At 37.6% G+C, this 20,721-nt stretch overlaps 1 protein-coding gene across 1 annotated transcript; it reads right to left on the bottom strand.

The window, feature by feature from the left end:
- Positions 1 to 8,702: 8,702 nt before the first annotated feature.
- On the bottom strand, positions 8,703 to 13,025 carry LOC125218745 (C-terminal binding protein AN-like). The gene is made up of 7 exons (XM_048120483.2): positions 12,230 to 13,025; positions 11,353 to 11,521; positions 11,139 to 11,269; positions 10,114 to 10,899; positions 9,889 to 9,936; positions 9,195 to 9,308; positions 8,703 to 8,977 (listed from the first exon to the last, which is right to left on the bottom strand). The coding sequence occupies exons 1-7, from the start codon at positions 12,788 to 12,790 to the stop codon at positions 8,906 to 8,908; spliced, it is 1,881 nt and encodes a 626-aa protein (XP_047976440.1). The 5' UTR covers positions 12,791 to 13,025; the 3' UTR covers positions 8,703 to 8,905.
- Between the last annotated feature and the right edge of the window lie 7,696 nt (positions 13,026 to 20,721).

Genomic DNA, 20,721 nt, shown 5'->3' with positions numbered 1-20,721 from the left:
AGTTCGTTCTTTATTCTTCACAACGCCGCACATGTCCAAATTCACAAATTTACACTCCATACTCCATCCATCAAAGGGAGTAGTATGCTGGTTGATATATATAATTTAAAATTTAAAATAAAATATACTCTCTCCATCCCAAGATAAATGACTTGTATTTCTTTTTGGGGTGTCCCACTACAAGTGATCTATTTCCATTTTTAGTAAAAAGTCATCTCTCTTACTTTATTCTCCACCTACTTTATTCTCTCTTCTATGCTCTATTTTTCTCTCTCTCATACTTTACTTTCTCCACTTTAACTTATTTAAATACCATTCCTTAAATCTCGTGTCCAAAAGAAGTAGGTCACTTATCTTGGGACGAAGGGAGTATATATTTGAACTTTTTTATTTTTAAAAAATAGATTAGTTTTATCATTTTTTATCGTTACCTAAAATTAGACTGACTTTAAATATGAAAACTTTTTTAATCAATTTACACACCACTAATAATGTGAACTTCGCAATCCATTAACACTACTTTTATTGTCTTTTTTCATCTCTTTCGTATTTTACCAATTGTATATTAAAACTCGTATCATTTATAAGTTTATCTATTTTTTAAGGATAGAGAGAATAGTACAAATGAAAAAAAAAATATTTTCTTTTTTGGATTGTTTTATTAAAAGAGTGAACAACATAAAAAGTTCATAACGTTTCCGTTTGTGTCACTGCAGGTTCCTAGGGGAAAAAAATACCTCCACACAACCCTAACCTTAAACATAATCACATATCGTATATTTGTAGTCATTTTCGTACCAAAATGCCCAAATGCCCTGAAGGGCATTTTTGGCAATCCCTAAATTCGCTGACATATGAATTATGTCACATTTCTGTCAGCAATTTCTTATGTGATATCCTAATAAGTTTTGGTACTTCATACGTGATTAAAAGTTTTGTCAATATTTCTACACAAAAAAAACTTTTTATATTCCTTTATTTCTAGTTAGTGGTAACAATATACTACTTATATCATGTAGGAAATTCATTGATAAATAATAAAAAAAATATGAAAAAATAAAGTTATTTATGAAATAAAATCTGAATCAATAATACACAGAATAAAAAATAGTATTTCATATTTAATCAAATGATACAATAATTATTTTCTTGAAAACACTGATATTTAAAATATTATTTCATTATATATCATCGAACTAATTTGTTAATCTAAGCCTAACTTTAAGATAATTTAATATTTATTGATATTTTATTAAGAATTTTAATTTAGTTCCAACTGAAATTCTTAACATCATATGAATATATTGGGTTTATTAATAATAGTATCTGAAACTAAGACAATATAAATTTATAAATTAATACTGCAAAATTGGATACTTTCATAATAAATAAAATCGATCGATAAATCAAGGTAAAAAACAAATAAAAATTAGGGGAAATAGAAAACATTAAAAAAAATATCAGAAAATAAGTCTTATAAGGAAGAAAGAGTCTCATTTAATTATTTTCATATTAATTAATGCGGTTAATGATAAATATGTATATTATAAAAAAAAAAATTGAAAGTGTAAATAATAAAATTTTAATTACGTATGAAGTACCAGAACTTATTAGAAAATTACATAAGAAGTTTCTGACAAAAATGTCCCAAAAATCACATGTCAACAATATAATGGAATGACAAAAATGTCCTTTTAGGGCATAAGGGCATTTTAGTCAAAAAATCAAGATATGTGATTATGTTTAGGGTGTCTCCGGAGGCGCCCCTCCTACTCGCCCTTCCCATGCCACGTCAGCACTAGCCCCTCCCATTCCACTGCCACATCACTAGCCCTTCCCACTGCACTAGCCCTTCCCACTCGCCCCTCCCACTAGCCCTTCCCACAATTAAATTAATTCACAATTAAAATTTAAATTCACGGAAATAAAATTCGACACGAATACGAACGGGAAATACGAAAATTACATTAAAAAACAGAATTACATAATTAAAAAAAATTACATAATTTAAAAAAAAATATAGTTTAAAAATAAAATTACATAATCCCCTCGGCTTTCACTCCTCCTCCTCCTCGTCCTCATCCCCGTCGCCCGTGCCGCTGCCACCTCCGACGTCCCCGCCCCCGATCTCGACGCCATCATCATCAATGGGTGGCATCCCTAAATCGCGCCGACATCGGTCTACCATCTCCTTGCACAGCCTTCTCAAAGACTGGATTGTGCGTATTATACCACTTCAAAGTGATCTGCATCAGGGTCTTCGTTTGCTGCGCGCGGGCGAGGCTGTCGTCCTCTTCTCCTCTTGGGACCTCCGATTCGACCTCGTAGGACCCGCTGCCTCTACCGCTTCCCCTCGCCATCCGCTGCGCAGCCTGTTGCCCCATCGGGCGACGACGACGGCGAGTGTCTGTTCGTGGTAGCGGGGCCACTTCCTCGGCTTCGGGGAGCTCGTGCGAACCAGCACTGCTGCTGTACTCACCGGAAGAGTTGATCTTCGTCCGCTTCCAGCCCGATTCGACACCAATCGCAAACTTTTGCGAATCCTTGACCACGAGAAAGGCCTCCCACTGGTCAAACTCTTTGATCCCCAAGTCTTTGTTGGGGTACTGGGCTAAGGATTGTCTCCGCACATCATCCTCAGACATGCCGCTGCTTACCATGCGCATGTTGTTTTGGTAGATTGCGGCAAAACGACTGAGCTTAGGACTCAACCGGAGCCACTGTTTCCGGCATTGCTTGGGGATGCGAGGCTTCGCCCCAGGCGGTTTGTTGGCGCAGTAGGCGGCACTGATGCGATGCCACATTCGGTCAACATACTGGTTCGCTCCGGTGTAGGGATCCTCTACAACACCGATCCATGCCTTCGCAAGCGCGACATTTTCCCACACGGTCCAGATCGTCCTCCGCTCAGTCTCATCCACACCCTTCTCCCCTCCCATCCCCGTGTGTGAGGAAGAGCTCGGGACTTTGCCCTTGCCCCTACCCCCTCTCCTGGCCGTGGCCTTGCTTTTTCTCCTGCCCCTTGCAGGCCCCGCCTCCTGGGGAGTCTCACGGATCGGCGATAGCCCCAGATCCTCAAAAGAGAAAGTCTCGATGCCGGCGTACTGAGTCTCCTGAACAGAAGAAGGGAAGTCATCGGCCAACAAATCTATATATGGCCGATAGACAGATTCCCCAGGAGCCTCCTATGCTGCATCGACCCACTCACCGACATATTTGGCGGCGTACCGCCCATCCCCACTGCCCCGGGCACCATCCCTCCCACCCCCGCTATATTTGGCGGCATACCGCCCATCCCCGCTGCCCCTGGCATAGTCACACCCATCCCCGCCATATTTGGCGGCATACCGCCCATCCCCGCAGTCCCACCCATCCCCGACATATTTGCCGGCATACCCGCTTCCCCCGGCATCATCTGACCCATTTGACTCATCCAAGTGTACATATTGTAGAACATTTGGGGAGTCATCGTCGGCATACCGCCCATCCCCGCCATCTGGGGATTCATCCCAGCAAAATTTCCCTCCGCGCCGATGGGAATCGAGGGTGTGTTCCCTCCGCTCGTGGTGGGGGAGTTTCTATTGTACTCCATTGTAGTAGAAATGAAATTTGTAGAGAGAGAGAAACTTGTCAACACAAGTGGTGTGAATGAAATGAAGTTGAGGGAGCCCTATTTATAGAGTTTATTATTTATTAAAAAAATAAAAATAAAAATTAAAATGTCGGATGTCCGACCGGGACGGGCGACCTTCGCCACAATGGCGCCTGTCCGGTCGCCCGTCGACGGGAGGGGCGAGGCCTTCGCAGGGGCACTCGGGACGAGCGTGGGCGCCCTTCCCGCCCACTATGGCGCCCGTCCGGTCGGACGTCGCCGACGGGCGAGTTGGAAGGGCGCCGTTGGAGACACCCTTAAGGTTAGGGTTGTGTGAGGTACTTTTTTTTTCTAAGGGCCTGCAGTGACACAAACAGAAACATTAGGGACTTTTTATGTAGTTGGCTCTTATTAAAAATGAGATGATTTTTTAAATTGGAGTAGAGTAAAATTCATGGTATAACTTTTATGAAATGTAATTTTTCAGACATAGTCACCTTAAACCGTAAGAATGGACATTTTTCTCTTTTTGGTCAACAAAAAACATTATGGCCGTCATCCCAATATGATATTCTTTTTTTTTGGGGGGGAAAGAAAATGTCAAGCGACACCGGTCTAAGAAAAATGAGTCTACATTCCCTTCTTATTCGTTCACTATTTTTAATTACTCTATGTTTATTCAAAACTAGTATCACGCATGTGCGATGCACAGATTAAAATATTTTAAGAAATTAACGTTAGATTATAAATTAATTAAATGAAATTAAAAACAATATTATTATATTGAAAATTATAAACAAAATGACTATGAATTTTATACAACTAAAACATATTCCCTCCGTTCCTTATAACTAAAAGAATAACTCTAATCTACAATTAACCAAACTAATAGTAATAATATAAATGTCAAAAAATGCAAATTGTACATGAATCGTTGCTCCTAAAATTTCAACACGTGAGAAGTATTTATAGAGATTTTATTTTGTTTCATTATAGTTTTTAACTTCCCTCATTCATCTTCGAAACATTCATTTCATTGCAATATAGTGACACTCAACACTAAAAACCCAAACCTTGAAACCTAAATCCTAAACCCTTAACTTTAAAATATACTCATCATGACTAACAAATGAGCCAAATATCAATAAAATTCTCCCTCCGTCCCAGTTCAAAACTATTTGTTATTTTTATTACAAAAAACCTGACATTTGTTGATCTAGGTATTTGTCGTCGAGATTTTTAAAAGGCGAGTTATCAATATGCATAAGTTACTCCCTCCGTTCCATAGTAACAAAGGCATTTCATTTTGCGCAATCATTTTGAAAAAATAATCATAAATAGTTAAAGTGGAGAAAAAGTAAAGTAAGAGAGAAAATATTATAGATAAGACTCTTCTCTACATTATTCTTTCTCTTATTTTACTTTTTCTCTACTTTAACTATTTATAATTATTTTTTCAAAACGAGTGCGCAAAATGAAATGTCTCTATTACTATGGAACGGAGGAAGTACAATATAAGGTATAAGTCAATCCATGTTAAATACCATTTGTTATTAGTGTTTGGGAGATTCCCGGCACGGTGTGGAGTTAGTTTTGCGGGAGGCGAGGACGGGGTTGGTGGAGAAGTTGAAAATATTTCATGGCTCCAACTTCCAAATTTGAGGAAAGCCATGGAGATTCTATGGTAGACCACTTTGATGAACCAAGCTCTTTGCAGCGTCTACAATGAGGGTTTTGGCGCCAGATTAAGATAGGTCCACGACGGGGATGGCTGCTGCCCGCCTTGCATGTCTTCATGTGGGTGAGATTGCCGATCGTGAGATAGCACCACCATTATAATAATGAGTTTTAGAGAGAAAAAAAGAGAGGGAATTATGGATGTGAGAGGAAGAGAGTGAGTGGTACTATTATATATATGCAAGGAGATAAATGGGGTGTTACAAAACCTTTCATTTGCCATGATAGAATTAAAACTTTGACGTGTGATGCATGGAGAGAAGGGGACGTTACAAAACCTTTCACTTACTAAATTAAAAACCTCAAAACTTCCCTATGTTTAAAACTTAAAAAGCTTTTCATCTTCTACATTAGAGCTGCAACAAACATCATAGCATGATTTTATAATAATTATAATTGACATATGAAACTGTCGGCTACAGTAATGCTCAATAATTTCCACACCTATATCATAAAATGCCGATTAAGATGCATAAAATCAATAACTAAAATTAGTTTAAATTAAACTTTTTTTTAATTAAAAATGACAAACATGTGAATATCTCTCAAATATCAATAAAATTCTCCCTCCGTCCCAGTTCAAAAATTTAGCATTGTAAAAAATAATTTAAAAATTGAATAAATTCACAAATAATGCCATACACTACTATTTGTGATGATAAATATAAAATTAAAATTAAAGTATTTATATAAATATAAAAAATGTTTATAATAAAAATAACATTCACATAAACATCTAAAAGTGAGTAGACAATTAAACTATAATTTATTGTATTTTAAATGGTCCATTTATTGACAATTTAAAATAGTACATATTATAGTTAAATTGTCTATTGCACTACAATAGTATACTAAGATTATCAAATTGATAATTTTGTAGGAGTATTCATTGAAATATTTAAAATTTGATTACTATCACAATTAGAAATTATTCCTAAACCGTAGTAGGTAGTATTCTAACTATAGTACAAATTTAAAATTATACAACAATAAGTAGAATAGAAATTACAATGAAAATAGTAAAACAAATCGAACTATAAGTTGAGTCGAGAAAAACCCTCTTTCCGGCCCACAAAACAAATTACTTCCAGCTATTTGCTCTCGGATTGACATATTGTTCTTATAGATAAAAGAACTTCCTCATAATATGTAGAAACACTTCAAACTATTAGACACTAATGAACTTGATGAAGCTTCAAGAATCAAACAATATAATGCTCCTAAAATGCACACTAAAATATAGAAAACTTTAGAAAGGAGGAAAAATGCTATTGTTGATGTGTAATCCATCAACAAATCAATGCTTTTTATAGGTACAAAAGAATGCAAAAGGTTATGTAATTAAGTCGCCTTAAACCACAAAGTTAAAGAAATGAAGGTTACAAGAAATGAAAAGCCAAATAAATGTCTCTCCATTATCATCCTCAACTACTCAATCCATTATTCTTATAAGAGTTCTCTCTTTTTATTTTATTTCTTTGCACAATTAGTTAGATGTAATTTAACGTACGAGACTTGATATGCATGATTGAATTAAGACATAACATAGTAATGGATCATAATATTAAATTATTTCAATCACACATTAAACTCTTTTTATTTACTCCAAAACTCAAGGAAGATGAAGGAAATTGTCTAATGCTGTTGCACGGGAATTAATTCATTAATCCTCATCATAAATTCTCATCACTAAACGTAACCGTCCAATTATTTATATGATCATGATTGTAATCAATTAATCAATTTAATAACTTTTGTTTATTGCGTTAACATCCTTCTCATAATATCCTTCTCATAAAATAGTTATACAAAAACTCCCAAAACTCCCCTTTTATATATGTATAGATAGATTATATAGATCCACCAGTGGGAGAGAGAAAAATGAGATAGAGATTAGAGATTCAAAGCTCCATTTCAACATGCATTGCACGATATACCCACCTTCACCAAAATAAAAGGGATAAAAAATGCAAATCTTTAACTAAGAGTAAAACTAACATGTACACTCAAGTACTCAACCTAATTATTAAAAAATAAAATATCAATAGCAAAGCACGTTGCAAATGATGCTACTAAGCTGGGCTAATATTGTTTGAACTTTGAAGGATATTAGTAATTAAATTGATATTTGTTGATATTTTTATACTACTAGTTAAGTAGTTATTAAGGTATTTTTGTAATTAAACCAAACCTGGAGAGTGTTATTTGTATAATCATCCATGAGAAGCAATAAATGTAACAACATGTTTGGCTGAATACCTAACTCCATCAATCCTTGGAATAGTGAATTAAATATATTTAATTTCCTCAAAAAGAAACAAGAAACATAAATTAATACAAATACATGTACTTGTGTTGTATGCATGCACATTAATAGAATGAGTATGAGTATTCTAGTATGAAACTGAAACCAAAACCTCAAATATCTAGTTACCTAATAAAAATATTAATTACTGTACTAATTATTATTGGGTGTCGTGAACAAGTGGCATCAAACTTGTTTATCTTTAACTAAATGGTTGAACATTGCCTTTGGCTTTAGGCATGGAGCACACTAGATCCACTAGTAGATACTCTTAGTCTCATAACTAAAAAATATTGTGTATAGTAAAAATCATTTGAAGGCAGGAAAAATCTTAAACTTTTTACATTGTTAAATTTGTGGCATACATCAAAATACCACGCTTTAATTCGATGCTCAAATTCACCAACAAACTAAAATGATAGTACTTAACTAAGTTAATCAATTAGAGCCTCGCCGACTATTTATCCTAAACTCAAACTCATTTTAATGTAAATATCTCATCAAATATTGATTTTACTCCAACCATTTACACTAAACTCAAACTTAAGTTAATATTCTCTATATTATGCTTTTTTTACTTACAAAATTTGAAAAACTTTTAGGTTTGGATTTTGTGTAAACCTAAAGATAAGTATTTTTTTTCCAAAAACTAAAATGAGATTGGTTTTGGAATATTATTGAAACTAATTATCTATCCCATTTTAGGTTCTAGTGTACCCTTGGAAAATGGTCTTAGGATTAAAAAAATAAATTAATTGTTACTCGAACTAAAAATATCACCAAGTCAATTATAGATTTATAGGGGTTCAAGTCAACAAGTCATTTTCCCTAAAAAGTTCCTAACGCCAAATTTTTTTGAAAAGGTAGAACTCCTATCTCCCTCCTATAAAATAATTTTTCATGTTCCGTGTTAGTTTGACTCACTAAAAATGTCATATTTCTATTTTTAAAAAGAGTTCTCTCTCATGTTAATATGAAATTATATTTTCTCTCTTCACTTAACATACAAAATAAAAACCTCCTTAACTCGCGTATCAAATCCACAAGGTTCGGTTTTAGAAACCAAAGTGTGATTGAATGAGCTTTGAAATAAATCACTCTGTATATTAGACGTCAAAATAAGCATGCAAATACTTGAGAATTGAATTCCAATAGGCCTATGTTTTCAACTACAACAATATCGTCTCATGAAGATGATTCGTAAAAGGAATGCATCCATGTAATGCGTCTTTCATGTGTTAAAGGACTTTTAACATTTGTACGTCCAACAGCTAATCGAGCCAGCGAGTGATGCCGTCTTCACCTAGAGCAGCAACGATTTCAATGCGCACATCCAACACAGCCTGCAAATTACCATAGTTGCCATATATCTTAGGGAGAGATAAACCAGGTTTGACAGCTTCTCACTTTATGAAAAATTTTCAGCATAAGTTTGTGAAATAAGCTCACTCTAATGCTTGGAGTTGGATCATTGTAGTTATGGCACTGAGATTATTGATCAAAGGCTCTACATTGCAAACAATTAATAAATCTAATTATAGTGAGCCAGAGCGGACGTACCAGAGGATTTCTGCAGTTCACCAGCCTGCACTCTTCGAGAGAACCCTCAACTGTCCAACTTTCCCACACGTCAAAGCTATGACTGGCAAATACGAATTCCATCCTTCTATTTATCTGTAAAGTCAACATGAAAGCTCAAGCAACAGAAACTGCATCTATTTACCAAATGTGTAGCCAACGCAATAACAGGAGAGAATATTTGGCTTATACTCCCTCCGTCCGCCATTAGGAGTCCCATTTATGGGCGGCGCGGGTTTTCAGAAATGTTAAGAAAAGTGGGTGGAAAAAAGTTAGTGGAATAGGGGTCCCACTTGTATATATTAGTTTTAAATGAAATGTGAGTGAGATGAGTTAGTGGAAGGTGGGACCCTATTACCATTTATGGTAAAAGTGAACCGGGACTCCTATTCGCGGACGGACTGAAATGGAAAAACGGGACTCCTATTCACGGACAGAGGGAGTACTATTTAAACATCAAAATGCTTAAACCACAGCCTATTTTACATAAGCGCTTCAAAAACAAAGATATGGAACCCAATATTCAATCTTGAGCACAAGCACCACATGGTTTGCTTGGAATCCTGTAAAACTGTACCAGACACTGCTGTTGTTGATAAACCAACACACAAACTATTTTCAGTAGCATAGAGCTGCATCTTTTAAAGAAAGTGGAGGACATAATCAAGGAGCCTACCTGTAACAACTTTCCTCCAGCAGTAAATGATCTAAACCCAATTGTATCCTGCAATTAAGAGTAAACGAGGAAACTCAGGACCCATCTTCATGTTTATTTTCTCACCTGATATCAACCTAGGACTAGCACTAGTTCCCTTTTTATTTCACTAATGAATCTCAACAAAGCAAAATGATGATTGATGAATGGGACAAAGTAAAAAAATGTAGCTTTTGATATAAGTACCTTGTTTCGATACACAACCAGGAACTGGGCTGCAGGGTCTCTTTTTGTGACATTTGACAATGTATCCAGGAACCAACCACCACCTTTGACTCTTTGCCTTGAGACATGAAGTGCAGGATGGTCTCTTGCGTGTAAAGATACAATGTAGCCATCTTTCAGCATTTCACCCGATTTTTTAACAAGTTCTCGGCTTGAGTTTAGCGGCAGCTCTGGAGTTAATTCTGCTTTTGAGTCAACTGGAGTTTTCCTATTCCTTGAATCTTCACTAGAACTCAGAACTTGATCTGTGCTACTCATAGTAGCATCATCTTCTCTATATGAAGAACTTTCTTTCTCAAATGTCAATGCGCCATCTACTTTATTCTGATATTTTTGCCGGCCATGCTTCTTCTTCGCCTTCTTACTTGATCTGTTTCGCTTTGTTTCAGATCTATTTATATTACTTTGAGACAAAACAGAACTTTGATTTTGGGGAGAATTATCTTTCGACTGATTCAAAACTTTTTTTTGGGAACTTTCTGCCACTAGCTCAACATTTTCAGTCAGTCTATCACTCACTGAACCTTGGAACGAAGTTCCACTCTCCAGCATGGGACTCTGTTTGTTCTTACTCTCCAGCTCACTTTCCTCCTCATCTTCCTCATCAGATACAGCATTCTTTGGAATGGCATTACCAACGACGAATTGCTGTAGTATGGAAATTGCCTTTTCTCTAATCTCTGTCCATACTTCTTCACTGTAGTCAGCACTGCGAGGAAGTATCAGAACATTGGGCATCTCCCTTAGCTGAAACCAGGTCATAGTAGTATCAGTTTAGACATAAACAGAGATAAACCAGTAAAACTGAGGTTCTAAGTAATGATAGGATCTCGGAAGTAATTTTTCTAGCAAGATCAACACATACAAGAAAATGGAGATGAGACCTGTGAAAGAAAGAGGAATCGTGCATAAAAGCAAGCAAGCAAGTAAGAAAAATGTAGTGAACTTCTGAACCACCCTATAGGCTAAAACATTATTCATCATACCCAGGCTTCCATCCATTGTGGACCTTCAGCACCATCAAGGGCACAGCCTGCAAGCGTGCCATCGATCAAAAGTTGTTTCACAGCACAATCATCCAACAGCTGGCTGCTCCCAGTATTTACAAGAAATGCCCCTTCAAAGAAGTATTAACTCATAAGAGAGATATTCCGAAAACGAAGGTCTGAAAAATCCTCATGAACAAAAATTGATATTTACCAGGCTTTATATGTTGTAAACAATCTGCATTGATGATTTGAATCGTATCATTAGTCAGAGCACAGTGAAGGGATATTAGGTCACTTGCAGCAAGCAAGTCATTAAGTGTATCCATTCTTCTAGCAGCAGCGGGAAATGTTAAGGAAGATCTACTTATTTTACCATTTCCCTACACACAGATGTCAGGAACAGATGGTTGATCAAATAAATATGTCATCATGTCACATGTTTACTTTAACTACACAAATCACTACCACCAATATATTAAATTAACCATTAAAAAAGGCAGTGGAAAACTCTAAGACTCCAAATATGATAATGCTACTATTATGTTGAACACTCTAAAAAGATCAGCTAATTGATCATGGAACACATTCTCAGTGACATGGTCAAAAGAATTTATAAGGATTTATACTTAATAAAATAACAACACCAAAGTGCAGGACTAGTTTCATAGACTAGTGCTTATGACAATGTAGATAACACCGATAAAGAGAAAAACACACACTATATAGCATGGAGTACAAACTTAGTAACAGGAAGCACATGTAGAATCAGAGAGCAAAAAACATTATCTAGAAGAGACAGCGAAACATTTTAAGTAATTTACAATCTTAAGAATCTTTGAATAGCAGCACAGCTCAGTAATATGGGGTATTAGTAGAGCATAATATAGGTATTACAATTTCCATAATTCGCAACCAAAATCATATAAAAACTCCAACTATATATAAATACTAGTATATGTCAGCATGAAAATCAATCTTCCAAATTCCATCTGTATGCCAACCATACAACTTTGACAAACAATACTACAAAGCTACGTCCATAAATTTTATTTATTGAAATTGAAACATATGCTTACTAATTAGCATACCTCTTGAACATCAAAGTAAAACACGCTCATCTTAAACGCCAAGCTCCTATTAGCCAACGACGTCGCAGAGGCAGATCTACCAACAATCCCCAAAACCAATCCACGACACCGTCGCATTCCACGGCAGAGCGGCTGTACCGAGCCGAGCCACCCGGAAGCCGAGAGCGTGTGCCTCGAGAGGAGATGCGTCCGCCTCAGTAGCCCCAAAATAAGCGCCATCACAGTGTCCGCCACCTCCTCGCTTCGGCTCACGTCCACGTGGATCAGCCGGTTCAGCCCAAGCTCCGCGGCCAGAGCCGAGTCGACAGCGCGGTCGGACGATCCGAGGCACAGAATCAGTTGCCACGGCCGGAGGCGGCGCTGCGCGGCGCGTGGAAGAAACGAGAGCGAGTGGATTAGCACAGCCGCGGCCGATTCGATCCGCGACTCCGCCAGCCGGCTGAGCGACACGTGCTCCACCTCGGCCACGCCGCTGAGGCATTCCTCCTCCAGAAGTGTGTCTTCGATGCAATTGAGCGTCACGACTAGAGGAAGCGGCTGCGATTTGCCGCTTTGAGGCATTACTGCCGGAGATCTCTCTCTCACACACACAGAATTGAGAAACAGTCAATTTGAAGTAGTAATTTAATCTTTGGCTTCTATGCGTGAAGAAAGGGGGGAGCTTCAGATATTGTTTTCGAAAATTTGGGAAATGAGCAGTTGGAGCTATTTATAGAAGAGCTGATTCTTTCCGGTTGGGAGAGGGGAGACCCTGGCTATCACTCCATCTTCCTGTATTTTCACTTTTGCCACTTCAGCCCCAATTTCCGCTAATTTTCGTTTAAATAATCCTTTATTATAGTACTGTACATATTTAGAGCATCCACCCAAAAATTTTAAAAAAATAAAATCCCGGCAGCTAAATTTTGTTGTGTGGTCCGGTCCAACGCAATGGGTGACCGATGAAGGGGCGAGGTCCACGAGGCCTAATGCGGTATTGCATTTGTGGTTTGAGGCCGGGCTTGAGGTTTGGTCTGACCCCGAACATGGTTGTGTTGCGGGGTGGTGAACTGCACCACAAGCATATTTTATATTTTCTTCTGTAATATTTTTATTCATTTTTCTTCTATAAATATAATATATTACTCGATACAATGTCAAATAGTCCCAATTCATCGTCATTTACAATTTCTCTTTGAAATTGCAACCCAAAAATTTAATCGATCTCCATGTAGAAAATGACATTTCTATGGCGATAATGTTATCCTTAGTTTAAAAAATTTAATGGATCCCAAAAGAGAAAATATTACAGTAAGATCTTATTGAAAAATTTTGATTATGCACAAATGAATTTCACCAAGGAAGAAAGAATTTTAGCAATTTAAATTATGCAATTTTTGATATTTCAAGTACAATTTATGGAATTATAGTTAATTGATTTGAAATTTACAGTTATGTAATTTTGATTTTGTAATAACGAAAACTAAAAAAATATGAAATTTTAGAATAATTTTTTAAAAATTAAAATAAAATAATAAAATTTTGCTTTTCGGTTACAAATGAGGAATGAGTTGGAGGTGTATGATTTTAGATTTGATGGAATGTTAGTGTAGCAACTAAAAGAATGAGTTATGGTATGATTTGAAATTTGAAATGAAGATGGATTGTTGTAGTAGTAGATGGACATTAGGGCTGCTCATTTCTAAATACACAAAAAAAAAATTATTAGTTTATTTCTTCCTAAAAAAATTATTAGTTTATTTCTTCCTAAGACTAATTCGTAATCAAAGTCGATGACTAATTCGTAATCAAATTCGATAGGAGATCGTCAAATAGTATTCAATCCACGGCTAAAATCAATCATAAGCCATTATATCTTAAAATGAAGGGATGAGATTAAAGTTCACGTATTTTAATAAATAGTATTCCCTCCGTCCTACTTTAAGAGTCCCGGTTTATCATTTTTGGATGTCCACTTTAGGAGTCCCGATTGGAATATTCCATAAATGGTATTAGGCCCACATTCCACTAACTTTTTTTCACTCACATTTTATTATAAAACTAATGCAACATAGTAGGACTTGTTCAAGATAAAACTTGTCGAGAAGTTAGCTCCAGCTCATCCAGTGTGATTGGTCCAGCACATCAAATGAATCTTAGCGGAAGAGGTGACGTGGAGTGTGCTCCATAATGCTTTGTAGCGGTTTTCTCGATGCAGCACGTTCACATCAGTTATACCACTCACCCACTTCGTGTAACTGATTGTTTAGTGCATAGCTAGATGTGTTCTAAACTCTATATATATCTCTGTAAAGATCTGAGTATTTCATTCAATGAAAAACAAATTATCTCTGTCAAGCTTTCTTGTCACGGCTTTTTGTCATCTTTCAATTTCTGCTCGTTTTCTCACATGGTATCAGAGCCTATTTTAGGCCTGATCACCATTTGTCTTCTTCTCCTCCTTTTGTCTTTGTCTACTCTAAGTAATGGCAGAATCCACAGAATCAAGTGGTACTGCTGGAGGGAACACAAATAATCATCCTACTCAAAATTTCTCTTCACCAATATTTCTACCTCAAAACCATTCAATATCTATCAAGTTGACCGAAGGAAATTCCCTCATATGGCAACAACAGATCCTAGCTACTGTTAGAGGGTATGGACTGGAAAGCTACCTCACCGGAGAAAGGGAAGCACCGCCGCAGATGAGGATGATCCAGGGGTCTACCCAAACGGAGACTAACCCCGATTTTCTCACATGGCATCGACAGGATCAACTTCTCTCAGCTTGGATCCAATCCTCGCTGAGTGAAAGCGCCATGATATCCGTCGTTGGCCTGGGAACAAGCATAGAGATATGGAGTGCCTTGGAAATGAGTTTCGCAAGCCAGTCAAAGGCGAAAATAATGCAGTACAAGCTTCAACTTCAGACGATGAAGAAAGATTCAATGTGTATGAGGGAATATCTCAACAAAGTCAAGATGTGTTGCGACTTGTTGGGATCAGCCGGTTGCAAAATCGCAGATGAAGATCAGATCCTGCATATTCTTGGAGGATTAGGGTCAGAATATGATCCAATTATGGTGACAGTAACGTCCAAAGCCAATGTTTGGAGTGTGCAAGACGTAGGTGCGCTTCTTCTCACTTTTGAGTCACGGCAAGAGTCATCCAAACAACTTTCGATCACTTCCGAAGGATCGGAACTTTCAGTAAACATTGCTCATTCTGGATTTCAAAGAAGAGATTCTCAATCTCTCTCCAACAGAGGTAATTTTGGTGGTGGAAACAGAGGTGGAAATCATGGTTTTCGTGGAGGAAGAGGAGGACGAGGTGGTCGGTTCTCTGGAAACAAACCTACATGCCAAGTGTGTCAAAAGCCGGGTCACACTGCTGACCGTTGTTGGCACCGTTTCGAGCAACATTTTCAACCACAAGCTGCTCCTCGGGCTCGTCAGCCACAACATCAGCAATCCTACCAACAACAACAACCATTTCATCCTGCTCCTTCAGCAAATGTTGCTCAAACTCGTGCTGGTCCGAGCTTTCATAGCAATTCTTCTCCTTCACCTCGTTTTCCCTCTGAATGCAGCTATGAGAGAAGCAATGTGACCTCTTGGTATCCAGACTCAGGTGCCACAAATCACGTCTCCAACGACCTATCAAACCTCAACTCCTTCTCTGAGTATAATGGAGGTCAGTGTATTCAACTTGGTAATGGTAAAGGGATTCATATTTCTCACATTGGTCAGTCTTCTTATAAGTCACATCCATCTCATTCTTCTCGTACTCTCTTTCTAAATAATCTCCTGCACGCTCCACAAATTACAAAAAATCTCATGAGTGTCTCACAGTTTGCTAAGGACAATAAGGTTTTCTTTGAGTTTCACCCTCTTTTTTGTCTTGTGAAGGACCAATCAACCAAGGCAATCCTTCTCAAGGGAACTCTTGACAAAGGTCTATACCGCTTCAATCTTCTCAAAGCATCAACCTCACGTCCTCAATCACCTGTCCTTCAAAGTCCCCTTCCCAAGAATGGATGTCGTTCAAGCTCCTCTAGTTTTTTAGCTTCAGTTAGTCATGATAATCCTTCTGCTTTGTTCACTTCTAGTACTGCTACTGCTAGTATAGAGTTATGGCATAAACGCCTTGGTCATTGTGCCTATCTAGTTGTAATATTCCTTTCCATTCAATGAAAACAAGTATTTTATGTCATCCATGTTGTGTTGCTAAGAGTCATCGACTCCCTTACTCTCATTCCAATTCTGAATACACTACTCCTCTTGCTCTTATACATAGTGATTTATGGGGTCCATCTCCTATTTTGTCAAGGAATGGATACTCTTATTATGTATCTTTTGTGGATCATTTCAGCAGATATATTATTTTCTGAAATCAAAGGCTGAAGTGAAGCAAGTGTTTATCAGCTTCAAATCACTGGTTGATAATCAATTTAATGTCAAGATAAAGATGCTGCAATCTGATTGGGGTGGTGAATATCAAGGGCTGACTTCTTACCTTCGAGATTGTGGAATTCATCATAGAGTATCATGCCCGTACACCCCACAACAAAATGGTTTGGCTGAACGTAAGCACAGACACATTGTGGAGATGGGTTTGGCTCTTCTAGCCCAAGCAGGTATGCCTCAATCATTTTGGGATGATGCTTTTGCGACTTCGGTTGCTCTCATTAATTTGATCCCTACTCGAGTGTTGTCTCTCAAATCTCCTTTTGAAGCTCTACACAATTCCAAGCCTGATCTGCACAACCTTAAAGTCTTTGGTTGTCTTTGTTTCCCGCTCACTCGCCCTTACCACAAGCACAAACTTGAGTACAGATCCGAACCTGCTACTTTTCTAGGCTACAGCTCACACCACAAAGGCTATAAAGCTCTGCTAAAAAATGGCAAAGTGATTGTCACCCGAGACATAATCTTTGATGAGCATTCTTTTCCCTTTAAACCTGCCACAACCACTCTATCTCCAAACTCCAACAAATCCCCTTCACCTCCTATCATATCTTCACCACCTACAACTATCTCCACAAATTCTCCTTCAAATTGTCCTACTCCATCTCCTGTCATATCTTCACTACCTACAGCTATCTCCACAAATTCTCCTCCAAATTGTCCTGCTCCTGTCATCTCTCAGATTCATACTCCCACTACAAACACTCACATCCATACTCAATCATCTACCCCGGATGCTCCCACAACAAACGCTCACATTCATTCTTCTCCATCCTCTGCATCCCCTACTTCCTCATCTCACTCCTCTATATCAGATACTCCAGATGATTCTCCTCCATCTCAATCATCCACACCTCCTGTCATTCAGCCTGCTGCAGCTACTAATCATCCCATGGTCACTCGTTCCAAGGCTGGAATTTTCAAGCCTCGTTTATTCAACACCGTCTCATTATCTGCTGATACAATTCCAAAGTCTGCCTTGATAGCTCTCCTTATCCCCATTTGGAAGAAAGCAATGTTGGAGGAATTTTTGGCCTTACTCAGAAATAAAACATGGATATTGACTCAGCTTCCTCTCGGCAATAACTTGATTGGATGTACTTGGATTTTCAAGATTAAAAAGCTTTCTACGGGTTGATTGCTAGACATAAAGCTCGTCTTGTGGCTCAAGTTTTTTCGCAGGAACTGGGTTTTGATTTCACTGAGACGTTTAGTCCAGTGGTTAAGCCAAACACTATTCGGCTTATTCTCAGTATCGTTGTTTCCGCTGGCTGGAACATCACTCATCTAGATGTGAACAATGCATTTCTCCACGGGGATCTTGAGGAAGAAATTTATATGAGGCAACCTATTGGCTTCGAGCAAGGCGGCCCGGGCCTTGTTTGCAAGCTCAACAAGGCAATCTATGGGCTAAAACAAGCTTCTTGGTCGTGGTTTCTCACCGTCCGCACTGTCCTTCTTTCTTTGGGTTTTTCACCGTCAAGGGCTGACATTTCTCTCTTCTACCGTGTGTCCAAGACTGAAGTCACTTATCTACTCATCTATGTAGATGACATGCTCATCACAGGCTCATCTTCTTCTGCTATCAAATCTGTTATTCAGCAGCTTCACACTTATTTCTCCTTGAAAGATTTAGGGGAAGTGAAGACGTTTCTTGGCATTGAAGTTAACAGAACTCCTCAAGGTTTACACTTGAGTCAAGCTGCTTATATCAACGAGCTTCTCACTAAGCTCAATACGCAAGATGCCAAAGGCTGCCCAATGCCTATGCTTTCTAATCTTAAGTTGAGTAAATCTGATGGAAATCCAACTGTTGATGGTAAACTATATCGAAGCACAGTAGGAGCATTGCAATATGCAACAATAACTCGACCTGAGTTGAGCTTCTGTGTCAATAAAGTGAGTCAGTTCATGGCCTGCCCTCTTGATGCTCACTGGAAGGCAGTTAAACGAATATTGCGCTATCTTGCTGGATCTCGGGACTACGGCATTCACATTCAGAGATCATCTCCAGCATTGAGTGCTTTCTCAGACTCCGACTGGGCAGCAGACTTGGATGACAGAAAATCAGTCACGGGATATTGCACTTATTATGGGAAGAACTTGATTTCATGGTGCTTGAAGAAGCAGTCAGTAGTTTCTCGGTCTAGCACAGAAGCAGAGTATAGGAGCTTGGCGCATGCGGCTTCTGAGGTGACTTGGATCCAATCATTGCTCTCAGAACTAGGATTGAAAGGATCTGGTCCTCCTGTTATCTGGGTCGACAACTTGAGCACGATAGCTCTTGCTTCAAATCCCGTGCTCCATGCTCGTACAAAGCACATAGAGCTCGACATTCACTTTGTTAGAGATAAAGTCTCCCAAAAGGATTTCGATCTTAGGCACGTTCCTACTCAAGATCAGGTGGCGGACATTTTCACGAAAGCTCTAAGTTACCAATTCTTCTCGAAGCTTAGAAACAAGCTTGAAGTTTGTTCTTTATCTTCGATCGAATTGAGGGGAAGTGTTGAAGATAAAGTTTGTCGAGAAGTTAGCTCCAGCTCATCCGGTGTGATTGGTCCAGCACATCAAATGAATCTCAGCGGAAGAGGTGACGTGGAGTGTGCTGCATAATGCTTTGTAGCGGTTTGTCACGATGCAGCACGTTCACATTAGTTATACCACTCACCCACTTCGTGTAACTGATTGTTTAGTGCATAGCTAGCAGTGTTCTAAACTCTATATATATCTCTATAAAGATCTGAGTATTTCATTCAATGAAAAACAAATTATCTCTGTCAAGCTTTCTTGTCATGGCTTTTTGTCATCTTTCAATTTCTGCTCGTTTTCTCACAGGACTCACATTCCACTATCTTTTTTCACCAACTTTTCTTTACATTTCTTAATACCCGTGCCGAACTCAACCGGGACTCCTAAAGTGGGACAGAGGGAGTAGATAAAATATCAACAAAAGGGTAAAATAGTAAATATGTTATAACATTATAATTTTCACGATTTTTTTCATCAACATAGTGTATTACAAATATCAATACAGTGACATGAGAATCTCAACACAAGTACCAGAAAATATCAACACAGTTTTATTGATATTGTACATGCATTATATTGATATTGTTTGATGCATTTATTGATATAAATTTGTTTATAAACATTTACGAAACTGAAACTAATTATGAAATTTCATCATCCAATCATCATCGAAACATATGCAATTGCGATCTCGTTAGAATCTTTAATTTGATATATTTTTTATAAAAAAAATAAATTAAATAGAGAGAGTTACATAAATTTAAAATTTTAAGATGATTTTAAGGAGTAAGAAAGTGGTTAAATTTTAACTACCATATATAAGAATTCACATTAATATCCTTTAAGCTTATTTCATATTTTTTTTAATATAAAATATAATCCACGTGTAACTATTTCAATCACTAGATCTCCTAATTTAATGGCTAAAATTTGGTCTTAAGATTGCTAATTAGCTAGTCATATCCCTACATGGCATATTATAATCTATGTGATGAAACGTGGGAATACAATAAGACGAGTGGTGAATTGCATTGGATTATACATGGAGCTACTATGTGATCTACATCATAGATTAATTTCATTTACTTTATTATTTTATTTCATTTTACAAATGAATGATTTGGATCACCACAACATCCCCTGTTATAGCATATTGCAGAAGATCCCATCCCCTATACATGTCTAGTGTTTTGAAGAATGTCAACTTTGTGAGATATTTATAATTTGAGTCTTTCGAATTAGGTTTGGTTCATTACTATTTATTGTAGCATATTCACGTGGAGTTCATTAGACTATTTATTGTAGCAAAATCACGTGGATAAATATATATATAGATTTAAATCGAATCACGTGACTCTTCTGTCTTCTCACAACATTTAAATATAGCCGAAACACTGCGACTCCATTCTGACTCTTAGCTTGAAATCCAAGTTTAAAGTTAGACCACAAACTCTTGTTGTTAGCTTTATCTGGTCGAAATACTTAATGTGCGCTAGTAAATGAACAACAGAGACAAAA

This window comes from Salvia hispanica, chromosome 1, assembly GCF_029641045.1.
Source record: "Salvia hispanica isolate PSC_SH4W2 chromosome 1, Shi_PSC_v1, whole genome shotgun sequence".
In the NCBI taxonomy this organism is placed as follows: Eukaryota; Viridiplantae; Streptophyta; class Magnoliopsida; order Lamiales; family Lamiaceae; genus Salvia; species Salvia hispanica.
The sequence above is the reverse complement of the archived record's forward strand: the minus strand, read 5'-3'. Positions and strand labels throughout refer to the sequence as shown.

Coding starts and splice junctions, on each gene's coding strand:
- LOC125218745 (XM_048120483.2), bottom strand. CDS start 12,790: ATGCCTCAAAGCGGCAAATCGCAGCCGCTTCCTCTAGTCGTGACGCTC. Junction 11,522..12,229: donor TTTACTTTGATGTTCAAGAG/GTATGCTAATTA, acceptor ATCTGTGTGTAG/GGAAATGGTAAAATAAGTAG. Junction 8,978..9,194: donor TGAACTGCAGAAATCCTCTG/GTACGTCCGCTC, acceptor GGTAATTTGCAG/GCTGTGTTGGATGTGCGCAT.